This window comes from Vulpes lagopus, chromosome 1, assembly GCF_018345385.1.
Source record: "Vulpes lagopus strain Blue_001 chromosome 1, ASM1834538v1, whole genome shotgun sequence".
Lineage (NCBI taxonomy): Eukaryota > Metazoa > Chordata > Mammalia > Carnivora > Canidae > Vulpes > Vulpes lagopus.
In genome coordinates this window covers 185776469-185794224 of record NC_054824.1, presented here as the reverse complement: position 1 = coordinate 185794224, position 17756 = coordinate 185776469, and the positions used below count along the sequence as shown (strand labels likewise).

Here is a 17756-nt window from a genome sequence, read left to right as displayed (position 1 = left end):
CAGACGAGCCCGTGACCGAGCAGGGAGCTGGTGTGCTTACACGCTCATCCTCAGTACGACGATGGACATACGCGATGGAGGTCGGACCAGGGGCACCAGCGTGCCAGCCCAGCTGCCCATGTGCTCGGGGCTCTACGCCCCCAGACCCGCGCACACCCCTCGGGGCGGGTAGGGGACAGGAGTGCTCCCCAGCAAGGAGGACGCGGTCCCGCGGGCAAGGCAGATGGCTGGGCCCTGAGGGGTCCCTCCCGGTGCCCGGCACCCCCGCCCCATCAGCACTGGCCAGTGGGGACATCGGGGCTCCGCAGCCTCCCCGGAGGGAGGAGGCCCCTGCCTCGGTTGTCCTCACAGGAGCTTCGCCTGAACGGTTTGTCCTTCAGGTGTGGCCTGCGGAGCTCAGGCTGGGCCACGACCTCACCAGCAGAGTGAGGCCCGAGGAGGCCCCACCTCGCTGAGTGACCCCCGCAGGGCCTGGAGGCCCCAGGCCCCCCGCTCCCCCTGCCCACCTGCCCACCGGTGGCTGCCGGTTCCTTCCCCGCGGCTCCTTCCCTGCGCGGCACTGACAGTGCTGGCAGGTGGTGGCACCACAACACGCCCCGGGGCCAAGCGGCTTCCTACCTGACAGTCAGCCCCGAAGGCAGCTGGCAGCTGGCTCCTCTGCCGGGCGGGCGCAGCAGGGTCCCCCGAGAGTGGGTGCGGAGCTGCGGCCCCGGGGTGGAGGGGCTCAGCTCCCTTGGACGCCGGCCCCCCCCCACCGGAACAGGAGCGTGGGACTTGGAGGGAGCCAGGCCGGGGTCCAGACACCGGAATCTCCCGGGGAGGCCCGTCACCCCTCTGCACCCCAGCCCCTGCCGCTGACCTCCCGGGAATGTTTTCATGAAATAACCCTCACACTTCAGTGCCTGCCGTCCCTCTGGGGTGAGTGCGACAGATCCCACTGACTCCTGACCAGGCTCAGCAGTTTAGCGCCGCCTTCAGCCCAGGGTGTGACTCCAGAGTCCTGGGATCGAGTCCCACATCGGGCTCCCTGCGTGGAGCCTGCTTCTCCCTCTGTCTGTGTCTCTGCCTCTCTCTCTCTGTGTCTTGCATGAATAAATAAATAAAATCTTTTTTTAAAAAAAGTCTGAGGTAGAGGAGCTTTTTTTGCAGACAGATCTTCCCCCTCGTGCCCCCAAGAGAACCACTGCCCGGTGAGTTCCCACTCCAGCCGGCAGGTGTGCATCAAAGCTCCTGGTTCTGCCGGGACAGGAAAAGGAGGGCCCGAAGCAGCTCTTGCCATGCTGTGGTCAGGGCCGCCCCGGCGGTGGGGACGGGAGGATTGGAAACCAGTGACCTCCGAGGTCAGGTTGCACGGTGACCGCCGTGAGGCCTGGCCACTGGCGTCTGTGCCGAGCCTGCCAACTGCCCTGCGGAGCGTTCTCTGCTGCACGAGGCTAAAGGAGCTGGCCTCTTTGTGGAAGGACAGACAGGGCTTCTGGGAGCGGCCCAGGCTCCGGAGGCCCAGGTGGGGCTCCCCCTGCAGCCTGCCCATCAGGGCGGGGCCCATCAGGGCGGGGCCACAGCTGGCACCTGCTAACCTCGTGTCCGTGCCCGGTCATCCTCTCTGCCGCCTCGGCTGAACCTGTGTGGCTCAGTGCCCCACAGTGGCTCGGGGGAGGGGGGCGGGGGGGCTGTTGTGGGGTGGGGGACAGCTGCTCTGGAGGGGTGATGGGATCCAGGCGGCTCCGGAGGCCCACGGAGAGTCCCGGGGCAGAGCCGCCCGAGGGACCCTGAGGATGCACAGATGCGGGGGCCCAGCTGTCCCAGAAGCCACTGTGTCTTGTTCTGGATGGAGCCTGGCAGGAAGGAAGAAACCCTCTGCTGCTCCTTCTGGAAGGGTTAGGGGGCCCAAGCCGCCTGTCCTTCCTGCTGTGCTTCCAGCCCAAGAGACCTAATGACGGCCTCCCAAGGAGTGAGGCGAGAAGACAGTCGGCGGCGGAGCCAGAGGCACCGGGAGGCTCCCTGGACACTTGAGCGTCCCCTTCCTGGGCTACGGGGGGCGGGAAGGGGCCCACCTGCCGACCTCACGAAGGCACGGAGGAGGGGAGCCAGCAAGAGACAGAAACCCGGAGGGCTCGCTGTCGCACCAGCTCCACTCTGGCCTCTGAGCCTTGCTCCAGTTTCTCCCTTCCCCACCACCAGCTACCCAGTGGCGCCAACCAACCTGACCCCTTCCCCCACTCTGCCCCCCAGCCTCTATTGGGGGGGTCTAACCCTAACTCCCTCCAGGTCCCTCCATCTCCACCGCCTCCCGGGCCCCCGGCCGCCCCCAGCCCCGCGGACAGCCGTGACCTCCGACAGTCTCCTGCGCCCCCCCCCCCCCCCCCCCCGCCGGGCAGGGCGACCTTCTACATCAATGTGCTGAGTACAGGGAGTTCTTCCGACAAACACCCTTGCACACGTGCAGTGACCCTATTTGGTGGTGATGTATTAATCTTTTTATCTACCACCGGGTTTGATTTGCTAATATTTCATTGACAAATTCTGACCTTTGAAAAATGTGATTTAGATGATGTCACCCCCTGCTTAAAGCACTCAGAGGCCTCGAAGCACACTTGGAATACAATCCGAACTCTTGACCGTGGACCACAAGGCCTACAAGGCCCCACCTAAGTCTTCAGGCGTCTTCAGATCTGCGTGGACACTGACTCGGGGTGTGGAGAAGAGCGGGGCGGCTTCCCCCCTTGAATTCTCCTCCGGGTGACCGCAGCTACCTGCTTGCTTACCTGTGTGCCGGTTCTCTCCCTCCATCCATCCCTGAGCTCTGGGGAACGGGGCCCCCTCTTTGGCCATGGCCGTGATGACAGACACCGAGTGACGGGCACGGAATCCGGCACTTGTGGATGAATCCAGAATGACCCCTCCACGGTCGGCACGCCTGCACGGGCGCGGCTGAGCACGGCTGCTTGGAGCTCATCACCGTGAACCCCAGGCGAGCCCGTAGTGCTGCCCCCAGAGACGCTGGACCTCCGGAGCATGACTGCACCCTCGCCAGCCTCCCTCCCCGGGGGTGACCTCGCTCCCCACCTCCCTGAGAAAGCTGAGACACTCGGAGGACAATTCCACCTGCCGGTCCGCACCCACGCACTCGCCCTCCTGCCCGAGAGCCGCGCGCCAGGCCAGGCCCTCTGAGTGTGGCCGACCCGGCGGGCTCGGGGCTCCAGCGCAGGTCTGGCGCTCTCTCCGGGACCATTAGCTGTGGGCACACAAACGTGCTAACGTTCCTCCACAACGCAAAACAAAATCTCTTGTTCCCGCTTCTGACAGCTTCTGCCCCATCGCTCTGTCCCCTTCATAACAAAATTCTTCAAAAGAGTAGCCCATGCCCACTGGCATCAAGTCCTTCCTCTTCTCTCCCGAGCTTTCTCAGTCAGGCTCCCTGCTCCACCCCACTGGCACTGTTCCTGCTAAATCCTGGTTCTCAGTTCTCAGCCCTCCCCCGCCTCGCTCCACCCCTCCTTCCCCTCCACACCTTGCAAAGCTCTGCTGCCTGGAGCCACACTTACTCCAGGTGTTCCTCCTACATCCACGCTGTCTCTTCCCCTCGGACCTCTCAGTGCTCTGTGTCCTCTTTAGCTGTATTTTTTGCTCTTGGAGATCTCATCAAGGCTCCTCGGTGATTTAGACCTGATCAGCACGCAATGGCTCTCCCTAACCCTATTCCCAGCCCACATGTCTCCTGAACTCCATCCCTGCGTATCCATCCAACCGCCCGCTCAACATCCCAGAGGTATTGGACAGATACCCCAAACTCAACGTGTCTAAATCTGAACTCCATTGCTCACAAAACCTGTACCACCCGCAGTCTTTCCCACCTCGGATAATGCCAACTCCACCCCGCCAGTTGCTTCAGACTGAAATTCTGGTCACGCTTGACTCTTCTTTCTCTCACATCCCACATCCAATCCATAAGCAAATTCCTTGGCTCTTTCTTCAAAATACACCCGGAATTTTAACAAATCATCGTACATTCATGCGATGGAATTCTAGCAATGAGGGGAAAAAAACCACAAGCCAACCAACAAACAAAAAAATCCTACTGTTTCCCTCAATAAGAGGGATGAGTCTCAGACATAACTTTAAGCTTCAAAAGACAGATAAAAAAGAAAACTTACACTTGATTCCCTTTACAAAAGTTCAAGAACAGGCAAAAATCAGTCTATGCAGATGAAGGTCAGAGAGTAATGGTGACCTTTCAGAGGGCACGGGAGGGACACAGGGGAACCTTCGAGAGAGCTGAACAAGTTCCAAATACTGACCTGGGAGGTGGTTGCATGTAAGAATTTATGGAGCAATATGCTTAAGATTCATGCATTTCACTATATAAGCATTTTACCTCAATAAAAAGTAAAATTTGAAAATGCACGCCCAGAATTAGCCACTTCTCCCCACCAGCTCTGTGCCATTCTGACTCTGGCCACCGCCCTCTTCCCTCCCTCGTGTGGTGGCCGCAGTAGCGAACTGTCCCCTGCCTGCCCCTCTAGTGCCCTCTCAATACAGCAGCAGAGTGAGCCTTTAAAGTCTAAGCCATATTGAACACCAATAAAAAATAAATGTATTAATAAAAAAATAAATAAATAAATAAATAAATAAATAAATAAAGTCTAAGCCAAATCATGCAGCTTCCGTGCTGTAAACCCTGCAAAGGCTCCCCATTTACCTCAGGGTAAAGCTGTCCTTGCAGCAGCCTCCAAGCCAGCAGGTCACTGCGTTTCCGCTCCGGGTCTCCGACCAGTCTCCAGCTTGATCACTCCACCCCCGCGGCACAGACCCCAACCCTTTAAGGTACACTCCTTCCTCCGGACCTTTACTTTCCCTATTTCCTCTGCGTGAAAGTTCTAATATCTGCCCGGCGTACTCCCTCTCCTCTAAGGTTTTGCTCAAACGGCACCTCCCCGGGGGGCCTCAGCGATACCCCATTTACAGCTGCGGCCCTCTGCCCCCACCGGGCACCTCAGTTCCGCTGAGCCTGCTCCTTTCCTTCTCCGAGGGCTGGTGCTACCTCCTAGCACTCCGCATCCTAGGTATCGTGCTAACTTATTACTTAGCGTCTGTCCTCCAAACCGGTCAGCTTGCAGACTCCGGGGGGTCTTTGTTCTGTTAATGAGCGTACCCCAGGTATGATAACAGATAACAATGCCTGGCGGTAGGAGGCATTCCGCAGTATAGATCTGTCCATATCAGGGCCCTGGGTGAGAATGAGAAAGGGTAACAGCTGTGCTCTCTGGAAGGACAGAAGTTCTGGCCGGAAGAGTGTCCCGAAGGACCTCTCCCACGTGAGCTGGGCAGCAAGGAGCGGGTGTAGAATAGGGTCCAGCTTCCCCCCAAGCACTGCAAGGTGTCAGGGGCCAGTCTCCTGACACCCCACCCCCACCCCCGCTCCCACCCCAGGCAGGTTGGGAGTTTGTGCTTGGCCACCTGGGTCTGTAGGAATCCACCATCTCAACAGGTGCTAAGGGAGAGACCAGAGCAGCCTGCTCACCTTTGTATCTGCAGGTGTAAGCCCTGCAAAGTGCCTGTGACGTGGCAGGTGCAGATGTCAGTTTATGAAATACATCTACGGAAGTCCCCATGTCCCTGACCTTATTATGCCTCTACCCCCGCCAGAGATAAAACTCCCAGGGCGAGGAGCTATGCAGGGGAAGGTGTCTCATCTCTTCTTTTGGGGCAGGGAAGGCCTTTGCCAGCTGCCTCCACCTCCTTGCCTGCCCCCAAGCCAGCATTTCCAAGGGGATATGGGGCCAACGTGCACCCCCCCACCTGCCTCCTCTTCCTCTCCCATCCCACCACGACCCACCAGCTTTTTCTTTGTTCTACGGCAGCTGGCAGCCTCCTCTGGGCTTGAGTTTGGGAGGCTGAGGCTCAAGAGGCAATTCACGTGGCCCATGGAACCATGTGCTCGCCCTGCCAAGTGGGGCCAACTAGAAAGTGCCACACTCCAAGCCTCCTCCCACCCCCCACCCCAGGACTGCTCTCCTCACCAAGAGGCAAAGAAACAGAACGTCCAGGCCTCCGGGAATAGAGACTAGGCCATGAGGGGGAGGCCAGGGCCAGCCAGTCCTGCCCTGCCTGGCCCCGAAGTGCAAAGGGGCAGAGGAGTACCAGGCGTGCCTCCGGGGACCTGCCATGTCATCAAGCTGGGCAGGAGGAGTGGGCAGAGCTGGAGTAGAGAGAGACGGGAAATATTTAACCTCGTTTAAAAATCCTGACGGAGAAAAAAAAAAAAAATCCTGACGGAGGGGATCCCTGGGTGGCGCAGCAGTTTGGCGCCTGCCTTTGGCCCAGGGCGCGATCCTGGAGACCCGGGATCAAATCCCATATCAGGTTCCCGGTGCATGGAGCCTGCTTCTCCCTCTGCCTGTGTCTCTGCCTCTCTCTCTCTCTCTCTGTGTGACTATCATAAAAAAAAAATTAAAAAAATAAATAAATAAAAATAAAAATCCTGACGGGTGGAAGCTGTGCTGTATACCAGGACACGCACCCGGGCCCCGACCCCACAAACAACGTGAATTTTGCATATCACTGTCATGTTCATCGTAATCATACCATATTGGTAACAATCCGAACAGCCGAAAATATAAGAATGAATACGTGAAACATGAAATTCATTTATTCAAGAAATGTTTCCAGCAGGCCTACTTGGTGCCAGGCACAGGGGATACGTGGGTACGTACACGGATGTTCCTGCCCCTGATCATGTTTAGCAAAGCTCAGAAAAACCAGCAGCACCATGAGGGGTTGCAAAGAAGTGGATGCCACCTGAGTACCTAACAGAGGTTAGCCTGGTCCAGGGGGAGGGGGTTGGAGGAGTCCTCCCGGGCCAGAGGCTGTTTTAGCTCAGACCCAGAAATGAACAAAAAGGCAATCCAACATTTTACCCTCATAAAATTCTTACAAAATCATCCTTATTGACATAGGGAAATACTTATGATACAGTAAGTAAATAAAGTGGGCTATAAAGCCACGCTTGCTCTCCGCCACGTAAAAATCACATTGATGTCTCTGTATATTTAGAGATTCGGATATATATAGAGACACACGTGGGAAAAGTCTCTGGAACACCAGAGTGTGAAGACCAGTCATCCGTAGGCGGGAGATTTACTGGTGACTTTATCGTCTTTATTCTTCCCTGTGTTTCTCAACATTTTCACCACGAGCACCGATTGCTTCCACGCTCAGAAATAAATACCACCTGCCAGGGCACGGCCTCCAGGCTTCGGGCCCATGAGCCTCGGTGGGGTTTCTCCAGAGCTCGCTCCCGGGCACCTGGGCGGCTCGCTCCTGAAGACGACGCAGCCTCCTGGAGGCCGGCGGGGAGCTTTCTTTCACCCTTGAAACGCATCCAGGTTTCTCTGGGCTAGAATCTAGGCCCCCTCCCTCAGCGGCTCCGAGCATAAGCCACCTGGAGGCTAACCCCAATTCAAACAAAGACATTTCCCTTTTCATCCCAAAGTGACGTGTCTTCACTGTCTGCCTCGAGGCCCGCCGCTGGTCTGCTGACTTACCTGGCTCGCTGCACACTCTGTGCTGCTCCCCGAGGACCCGAAGGCCCAGGGCTCCTCGCGCCCAAGCCTTTTACATCAGAGGCTGCGGGGCGAGAGTCAGGATTGGGCGGAGGGAAGAGCTCGTAGCCGAGCCCTGGGCCCCGGTTTCTCCCTCTGCAAGAGTGAGGAAGTCAAGCTTCAGGGCTCCGCTCCCCACAGCTGCTCTGGGCCTGTGACTCACCCACCCCTAGGGGAGCTGCAGACAGACGACCACCCCTGAGAGCAGATGGCATCACAGAGGACAAGGTTCTGGGGCCCGGAGGCCACAGCCGGTCACCTGGTCACCTGCTGGGGTACAAGCCCAGGAGACACTTGGGTAATCAAAAAGGATCCCGGCTCACCAGGGTGGGAAGAGCTCATTTGACTTCCAACAGCAAGCACCGTCCTCATCTACCAGATTTGTCCCCTGGCCCAGCATGCTGGCCTCCGACACTCCCCACTGTGCTCCCATCGAAGCCCTGCTGGGCAGGCGTCCAGCTGAGCACAGAGGCAGGGCTGCCAGGCGCTCCCCTGCCCACTGGTGCGAAGGTGAGCGGGTCCGAGAGGGAGGTGCCCAGCACAGCGAGCAAAATACCAAGGCCATTGGCAAAGATCAGAGGAGAAAAGTCACCCCACTGACAGCCTTGAGGAAACTCCTCCATAAATCCCACAGCTTCTTGGGGGCGGATTCCAACACATATGGGCTCCCTGGTGCAAGACATCTGTTAGACAGGCCTGGATCCAAGGCCTCTCTCTGCTCCTGACACGATGTTCGTCTGGGAAAATCACTGAACCTCCCCGGCCCCCAGACTTCAGCTTACCCACAAAAGTGTCCACGGAATGGGTCTAGCAAAACCGTCCACTAGCGAGAGGTAAGGAACAGTAAATGCGTTGAAGCACGTAAAACAACGAAAACCAAAAACCAAAAAAGCACGTAGCATCATGCCAGGCTCAGAATGACTAGGAGCTAGAAAACACAGCCCAGCACAACCTTCCCAGGGTCTCAACACCACGTCAGCAGGAGCCACAATGCGAAGAACCACAGTGTTAGAGCCGAAGGGAAGCTCGGGCCTCAGCTCGAGTCCCTTCATCTAACAGGTGAGGTGGGGGTGGAGCTCAGAGAAGGTGCCCAGTTTCGCCAAGGATGCACAGCTAGGTAGTAACGGAGCAAGGCCCCAACTCGAGGTTTCTGGCTCCCAGATGCCCACCACCCCGTCACAGCACCCCAACCTCTCCGGCCGCAGAGCCCTTGCTCGGCCTCCCCTCCCGCAGAGAGGGCTTTGGCCAGGGACCCGCTGCTGGCACCTTGCCCCATAACCAGCCCCCTGGAGCCACCCAGGACCTCAGGGTGCGGGGTGGTGGATGAATGGAGACTCTGGGAGATTCCCTAGAAGTAAGAGCTCAGGGGAACAGGGTATGCATTACCAGGCCTGCGGTGGCGCGATGCAAATAAGATGCAAAACACATGGAAATGGCCACAGGTTATGGATGAATCAACAATTTGAGTTCTTTCTGTCTTTTTTTCTTTCTCTTTCTTGTAACTGGATCATACTATGTGATGTGAACCATTTTTCTCTCTTGGCTTTCTGCCAAATGGAATGAAATACGATTTGTGGTGGACCGAGCACTGCTTGCTTTGCTTAGTGAGGGGCCCGAGCCCGCTCCTGTGACCCACACATGCCTCACCCCCTCCCCGAGTGCAGCGCATCTGCCTCCAGTTGGCCTGTCAGGGCAGTAAGCCAAGGGCAGGGGGACCTCGGCTGAGAGATACTCCCCCAGGCCCAGCAGCTCGCCGACCAGGGCTGCCGCTCCCGTTGTAGGGGGACGTGGCAGAGAGGGGCCAGGGCCCAGAGTGACCATCACGGCAGATCAGCCTCCAGGACCCTGGCTTTGGAGACAGGCCCCAGCCCCATTTCTGCCGTGGAGAAGACTTCTCCTCGGGGCAGGACACCCCCAGGTGCTGCTGGGGTGCGGCTCCCAAGGAACCGTGCGAGCTGCTGGGGCAGCTGTGGTCAGATCCCTGAAGGAGAATGCAGAGGAGGTCTAGTTCCCAGCAAGAAGGTTAGAGGTCAGACACCCGGAAGGCCTGCCGCAGGCTCAACCCTGTGAGCTCAGCAGACGCATCCAACACAACGGGCGTTTACTGACTATCCGCCGCGTGCCAGACACTGAGCTAGGCATCCTGGAGACTTGGCAGAAACGGGCCGCGTGCAGTCGCTGCCTGGGTCACTGCCTTGAACACGCTGACAATCCACCAGGGAAGGAAAAACATGTATAAATATAACCCGACAGTATTTTGAAACCTCCCTGGGAATGCAGCGTGTGTTTGTGGGGCGGGGGGCGGGGGGGGGCATGTGTGTGGGTGTGTGAGAGCACGAGCGTGCACGGGGTGGGGTGCCAGGGCTTGCTCATTCAGACCCACTTTGAGCCATACGGTAATGCTGCTGATAAAGCTACGGACAGAGACATAGTACGGCCTGCAGGTGATACTACGCGCATTTTATAGCCCTAAGGGTTTTCTATATAGGAGTTCATTGTATTTCTCCATTCATTTGAGGAGGAAGGTCGTATTATTAATTTTCCCTTTTATAGATGAGGAAATTGAAGGTTCACAAGAAGAAGTGACTTTCCCAAGGTCACACAGCTAGGACTTCACAGTTAGGATTCGAACCCAGGCCTGGACTCTATGCATTCGCCGCCTCGGCCCACAGAAGGCAGCTGGTCAGGGCGCCTGGTGCCTCAGTCAGTTAAGCGTCTGCTTTCGGCCCAGGTCATGATCCTGGGGGCCTGGGGTGGAGCCCGGCATCGGCTCCCTGCTCAGCGGGGGTTCGCTTCTCCCTCTGCCCCTCGCCCACTCGTGCTCTCTCTCTCTCAAATAAACAAAATCTTAAAAAAAAATAGAGGTAATAATATTAAAAGGAGGAGGAGGAGGAAGAGAAGGAGAAGAGAGGAAAGCTCCTCAAGACCTGGCTCCTGGAGGCTGGAGCCAGGAGCAGCCACAGCTGCCCCGGGGGAGGTGGAGCCTGCGGTTCCTGCCGCACAGCCCCCGCCCGACCCCACAGGGCGAGTGGAGCACATTCTGAGGCCCCGGACCTCTGTCACTTACGACCAGGCCTCTGGCTCACCTTGGCACCCGCTGAGCCACACAATTTCTGGAGCGGCCCTCCTACCTCTGCAGACCTGCGGGAGTTTCCTAACGTGGCAACACTTGGTTCTAATGGTCGGGCTCGGCTCGGAGGCGCAGCCCGCTCTACTAATGGGCTGAGACCAGCTTCCTCCGCTCCAGCCGCCTGCGGCCTGCGACTAATGGTGGCAGCGAGGCCCCTCCTCCGCCTCCACCCCCACCCCGTCCCCGCAGCACTCTTCACCCACCTGCCCTGGGAAGCTGGCGGTGCTGAAGGAGGCCGGGCACGGGCACGGGCATGACGGTGCCCGGGCAGGGGGCTCGGGAAGGAAGGGAGGTGGGCAGTGGAATCTAGGCTGCGCTCCCACCTGCTTCGGGAGACCCTCTGGGTCTTTCCCAACTTTCTCCTTTAGCAGCTCCTACTCCACCTCCCTCAGAGGATCATGGAGGACACAGGGAAGACACGCTGCACGAAGAAAAGCTTGGAAAAGGTAAACGTGCACAAATGTACTGCAAACGGGAGAGCCGTGGGCGCCGCAGCCTTCCCCGGGCAAGCTGCCAAGCGAGGCCAGAGGCCCCGTGTCCCAGATCTGGAAGCTGCTCTGGAAGGCGGGTGCCAGACAAGGCCAGAGCTCCCTGGTAGAAGGGGAATCTGCTGGTGACAGGACTTGGAGGGGGCAAGCACGCCTCACAAGAGCGTCCCAGCAGGACCAGTGCTGGCTGCGCGCCCAGGCATTCACTGGCACTTGGTGGCCCAGGCACTGCCTGGTGACGACATTACGGCCTGGCAGGCCCCGGCGTGGACCGGACACCCGCATGAGGACTGCCACCCTGGTGCTGCCTGGACCCGGCATAAGCACCTCTGCTGGGACCGGCATAGACGCACACAGTTTAGCCAGAGAACAGGGCCTGCGTCGCCCCCCCTGCCGGCCTGGCGCAGAGATCCCGTAAGTGGACGCTGGGCAGAGGTAATCAGACGCCGGGGCTCAAGGGGACAGCCCCGGAGGGTGGAGCCGGCGGCCACGGCCACAGAGAACAGGAGCCACCAGCGCGTTCAGGACGCCCGCTGGGATCTGCCGGAGAAGCAGCACTGGGCGGCGTGGGCCACCTCCGTCATCCTCGCCCCTCTAGCAGTCGGCTCTGCCCCTTCCACCTCCCTGGGGCCAGTGGGGCTCGGTTTACCCCCCTCTTTGCGCAAAGCCTCCAGGCAGCCTGGCCTTCCCCAGCTGTATCCGAACAGCCGCAGCTCCAGCTCTGGGGGCCCGGGCACCGCCAGGTTCACGTTCCTCCAGCCGCCCAGCCCCCCGCGGCTTCAACTGCGGCTCAGCTCAGCTCACTGCTCCCGGGGAGAGCGGGGGACAGAGGACAGAGCCAGGGCTGGGGCACAATCTGGCTTTCGCGGGGTCTGTTGCTCTACCTGTCATCCTCTCTAGGTGCACCCCTGCCCGGGGTGCAGGGTGGGGCGCAGTGGGTACCTTGGGCGCTCTGGACTCACCGGAGTGGGATCTTGACGCGGAGGTAGCGGTCCACGGCAATGGCCAGCAGGGCCAGGATGGAGCTCTGGGTGAGGATGAGGACAGGGCAGGCGACCATGAGGCAGGTGTGGAAGTAGGTCCGCGGCCCGATGTTGATGAGGATGGCCAGCGGGATGACCAGGGCGCCCACCGCCACGTCAGCCACCGCCAGCGACACGATGAAGCAGAAGGTGGCATCCCGCAGCGCCTGGTTCACCTTCACTGCCCAGATCACCAGCACGTTCCCGGGCACAGAGACCAGGGCGATGAGGACCTCGATTCCAATGTAGGCGGCCTGGAAGGCCGAGATGGCGGGCGGCATGGCAGGCGCGGGTCAGGCACATCAGCAGGCGGGCGCGGAGGGTCCGGGGACAGGCACCTGTGGTGGGAAGCCCGGGGTGGGGAGGCCTGCCTGGGGGGGAGCCCAGGCCGCTGGAGATCCCGCGCCCTGCAGCTGCACCCCACTGAGCCCTAGAGCCTGCCGGGCTGGCGGGTACCCTGGCCCTTCCTCCGCCTAATCTTTGTCCCCTCCCCTTATCGTCCCGGAGGTTCCATTCAACAACTTAAAATAGCAGCGCTCGCTGCTCCGCCTTATCAGGTGTGCGGCGCCCCAGGCCACACCCCGCCAGGGGTCCCCGGGCGGCTCCGCCCTCCCCCTCACCGGCCGCAGGGCGCTCACCCTCCACCCTCGGCCGCTGGACACCGGGGTCCGCGGGCGCCGCCCCAGTTCCGGCACCTGGATGCGCGCGGGCTGCGGGGGGCGGGGGCACCGGGCAGGGCTGCGGGGGGCGGGGGCACCGGGCAGGGCAGAGCACGGCAGGGCACCGGCGCTCACCGGCCCGGGCTCCCGCGCAGCTCCGGCCTTCGAGCCGTCACATGGTCGCGGAGGCTCAGCCCCGGGCGCCTTTAAAGACGTAGCGCCCCGGTCACCCGGGCCGGGCAGGGGGCGGGCGGCGGGCGGCGGGCTCCCCCGACCCGCCCCGCATCCCGCGCCCGCCGCCCCGCACCCCTGCACCCTGCGGCCCAACCCTGCGCCCCCGCCCCACAGCCCTGCGCCCCCCGCAGCCCTGCGCCCTGCGCCCCCGCCCCGCAGCCCTGCGCCCCCCGCACCCCTGCGCCCCCCGCCCTCCCCTCCGCAGCCCTGCGCCCCCTGCCCTCCCCTCCGCAGCCCTGCGTCCCCCGCCCCGCAGCCCTGCGCCCCCAACCCTGCGCTTCCCGCCCCGCAGCCCTACGGTCCCGCAGGGACCCTCCCGGCCCGGGCTCTCCCCGCCCCCGCCCGCCCCGAGGGGCAGTCCGGTCCCCCCTCCACCCTCCCCTGCTCCCTGCACCGGCGGCCGCGGCGACCCGAGGCACAGACTTACCCAAGGTCACGCGGGCGGGCAGGGCTCCGAGCACCTGCGCCGGGGCCCAGCGCCCTCCCGGCCCGACGCCTCCGCGCCGCCCTCCGGGGATGCCCGCCGCGCGCCGCCGCCTGTCGGGCCCCGGGACGAGCCGAGCCGCGGGCCTGGCCTCCGGCGCCTCCGTCGCCCCCGCGGGAGCCGAGTGACGAGCGGCTCCGCGCCCCGGGAGGGCGGGGGGAGGCGGGGGCGGCGGCACCGCGGCCCCTCCCTCCTCGCCGCGCCTCCTCCCCCACCCCCTCCTCCAGACAAAGGAAGTGATTCTGGGGAGAAGCGCCGGCCCCAGCTCCAGGCGGGGCGGTGGATGCCCCGGGGGAGGACGGGCACCTCCCGCGCCCCCCGCCCCGGCCCGGCCCCCGCGCCCAGGCGACCCCGGCCCGGAGCCCCCAGCCCCCAGCACAGCGCTGCAGGCTCCAGGCTCCGGCCTGAGCCACCACATCCCTCCCGCGTCCCCGCCGTCCTTCGTCCTTGGGGCTGCTCGCTGGCCCCCTGCAAGGTCCGCTGCGCGGATGGGGGCACTGGGCCTCGGGGAAGTGACCGACCTTCCCAAGAGGATCTCGGCCGCTGTCACCCCCTCCCGTGCCCCCTTCCCACCTCCCCGCCCTCTCCATGGCCCAGCACCTAAGCCCAGGGGTACCCAGCCCAAGACTCGGGGACGGAGGGGGCTTCCAAGACATCACAGAGCAGGTCTTAAGGGGACCAGAGGAAGAAAGCAGGCTCCTGACTCCCGACACAGTGCTCTCCACACTGCCCCATCCTGGCCCCTCTTGGCTGCCTCCTGCTGCAGGTGCCATCTAGGTGGCCCACTGGTCCCTCACCCAGAACCCCGTGCCTTGCAGAGACCCTGACCTGAGAAACCCTTGTTGGTAGATATTGGAAATGGGTCTGGGAGGGCAAAGAGAACCAGTGCCACCGGGCCACACCCAGGCCCCAGAGGGCGCTGCCCCCTTGCTGGGTCTTGGGAGGAGGGTGAGCTTGCAGCTTCGGCTGGCGGGAAGGGGGGCACTGAAGCACAGGAGTGATGGGCTGGGGCAGGACGCCCAGCAGCGGGAGAAGAAGGTCAGATGGGGTTGATCCTGGGGGAGGAGGAGGAAGAAACCCAGGAAAGGGCAAAATTGCAGTGTCCCTGGAGTCCAGCTGGAGAAATGGGGAGGGGGGCACTCTCCCTGACCGCTGTCCCTCCACGCCCCTGCGTGGACTGCGTGGAGGTTAAGACTTCCCTAACACCCCCAGTGATGCTTGCCCCCCAAGCCCCATGCCAACCTGTGGGTCTATCCCCACCTGCCTTGGACCCTGGCCTTGACCCAAGTTCTTCTGGGGTCAAGGTTTTCTTCTGATTTCTCACTCAGCCCCCCGATTTTCACTCATGTAGCTGATGACAGAAAGAGTCAGGAAGCCCCCGGCAGGTCTAGCTTGGGGCGGAGGCGGGTGGTGGTGGTGGAGGGTGGTGACTGCATCACCCTATGTCACCTTCCAGCATCTTCAGCTGCAGAGGACACCTGAGCCCACCCCCAACTCCTCTAACTGTGGGTGGTTGACGTTTAGTGGATACGTTTGCGCAATACCTGTACATCATTTGTTTTTCCTCGGTTCTGGGTAAAATGAACCAAAACCCTCTTCCCTCTCTCCCTTCCTCCCTCAACCTCTGCTTGTTCCCAGGGCCAGGCCTCCTGGGGGATTAGACTGGCCTGTCTGGGAACAGAGCTGGCCCAGTCAGGGTCCCTCCCAGAGTATCCTGGAAAACACACCATCCCCTCAAGTCTTCGGCAGGAGGGAGTGGGGGTGTCAGTGGTGAACACAACGCTCCTGGGCGACAGAGCCATTCGGTGCAGTGAGAAGAGCACTTGATCAAGAGTCGGAAGAGCTGGAAGCTGACTCACTGGATGGGGGTCCAAGCAAATCTCTTCTCCTCCCTGGGCGCCTGTTTACCCATCGGTCAGCTTAGCTGAGTGACGTCTTTCGTCCTCTCCTGCTCCAACAGCTGGTAAGTCCATTCCAAGGTGGGAAACATGGAGTCCACGGGTTCTGGGTCTTTCTACCTGGAAACCTTCTGAGTCCTGGCTGCCCCACATAGGACAGACTCCAGGATGGAGCGGAGGAGAGCTCTGTGGTGGGGGAAGGGGGACATCGGGTCTATAGTGGGAAGAAGACAACGTGGGAAGGTGTGAGCAGAGCAGGGGGAACAAGATATCAAGAGTTTGCACTGAGCCAAAAACTCTGGCTTTCGAAGTCTGTCCGGGACTCCTAACTAGAGGACCCCCCAGGGTCCACTCGTGCTCTGCAGACCATGAGCCTCCATGCTTTCCCCTGCTTAGAACAGCCGAGTCTTGGTTTCCTCATCCATAAAATGGGCGTGGGAACTGCACCTCGCCTCGCCTCGTCGTTGTGAGGCCTTGAGCCGACTTGCGGGGTGTGGGTGGGATTTTATCCACAAGGCAAGTGGGCGGCACCAGGCAGGTGGACTCGGCTCCACGCGGCCAGTCATGCTGATCCCACAGGTTCCAGAGCTGGGGACCCTCACGGGGTCCTTACCTAGCGAAAGCTTCTCTCTGGCCTGTGGCTCTGGGGACAGGAGAATAAGATCTCAGTGGGTCTAAGTCCCCCCAGGGCCTCGCCCCTTCACCTTTGGTCCCACTTCTTTGCTTCTGGAGCCCCACCCTGGGCTGCTTGGGGCCTCCCACCCCTGCAGTCTTTGTGCTGCCGGCAGGGGTGTAGGGGGAAGAGAGGGGGCTGAAGTGGGAACACCCCTGAGGGCAACCCTGCATGCCCTCCTTGCTAGAGTCCTCCCAGCGAGAGAAGCCACCGCTGAGCACGCCTTCCTCCGGGTACCGGCAGGGAGGGTGTAGCTAGGCCAGGCCAGCTAGCAGCCCCACCCGAGAGCCTGAGGGAGTGGACAAGGTTATGAGCTTGGCCTCTTTCCCTTTCCAGCAGGCAGGAGGCTATCTGGTCCCTGGGTGTCTCTCAGCGTTGTTCTGGGTGGTGTGTGTCCAAGGAGGGGAAGGAGGGCTGCGCCAGGGCCGCAGGTCCTCCCACCCCGGGGAGCCCACCTCCAGGTCCCTGCAGTGACTTCCTCTGCCTTCAGGTCTGGACTCCAGGTCTCTCTGCCTCCTCGTCCCCTCCGGCGCCCAGGTCAGAGGCTGCTGCGGAAGAGACGCCGGGGAAGGAGCGCAGAGCGGCCTGAGTGCTCCCCGCATGTCCTCCCACCGCTGAGGGCAGGGGAGGCATGGGCCGGGCCGGGGGGCCAGTGCGAGTTCCCGAAGGAGGCCGCCCCTCAGCTTCTGTCCCAGCCCCGGTGCCCCTGCTGCATCCACTCCTCCTCCTGTCCTGTTCAACAGGCGTTGATCAGATCCCTTTTTGGATCAGACAGTGAGCCGAGCACCGGGACAGAGAGAGAAGAAAACCAGTCTCCCTGGTAGTTTCAGAAAGCGCTCCAGTCAGGCGGGGAAACTACCCCCCCTCCACCCGTGAGACGCGGGAGGTCTTTCCAGCCTCAGTCTACCCCACCTTCCTCTTGCTGAATTTCAGGAGGGATGAAGAAGCCTGATGCCAGAGCTGCGGGCCAGCCGAGCCCTCTCACCAGTGGGCGGGCGGGGCGCGGGCTGCGATCGAGGCCTTCGGGGCTTGAGCCCCGGGACCCCCGGGGTGGGAAGGAGCCACCCCACGTCAGCTAGAGCGCTGACCTCCCGTGTGGGTTCCTGGTGTGAGGCTTTATATCAAGGTAAGAGTTTATTAGTTCTGTGCCTTTAAATACTAGAAAATCTGAACGTCAAACCCAACCTCATCGTTGTGTACAAAGGAAACCGAGACCCAGAGGAGCAGTGAACTTGCTCGGGCCCACCCACGAGATGGGGGAGAGCCCGGTGCCGCGGGGGGAAGGGGGGGCGGCCACAAGTGAGCCATGCTCCCGCCTGGGTCCGCGGACCCCTTTGAGCACCAGCCCTTTAAACCGGCCAGGCTCTCAGCCTCGCCCGCTCAGGAGGGAGGAGGCCCAGACGCAGCCGAGCGGCATCCACGACACCGCGGTGATAGAGGTGTGGCAGCGGCACGGCCAGTTAACATCCGTGAACACGCACATTATGTTCCACGCGGAGCGGCCCCTCTAAGGCTCACCGCGCGCCGGCAGAGAGCATCGCCGCGGTCAGCGGCAGCCGGGAGGTCA

General features: G+C 61.4%; 1 protein-coding gene across 2 annotated transcripts in view; it reads right to left on the bottom strand.

Annotated features, from left to right (window-relative positions):
* Window positions 1-14225, bottom strand: part of ADORA1 (adenosine A1 receptor) — a 31462-nt gene extending 17237 nt beyond the window's left edge. The window contains exons 1-2 of one of the 2 annotated variants that reach the window (XM_041759522.1): window positions 13562-14225; window positions 12182-12579 (exon numbers count right to left, since the gene is read on the bottom strand). In XM_041759522.1, coding sequence (XP_041615456.1) covers window positions 12182-12522 — 341 coding nt within the window. In that variant the 5' untranslated portion in view covers window positions 12523-12579; window positions 13562-14225. Of the gene's footprint in view, window positions 1-12181; window positions 12580-12879; window positions 13256-13561 lie in introns of those variants that run through there. The other variant, XM_041759533.1, reaches the window with a different exon arrangement.
* Window positions 14226-17756: the final 3531 nt, after the last annotated feature.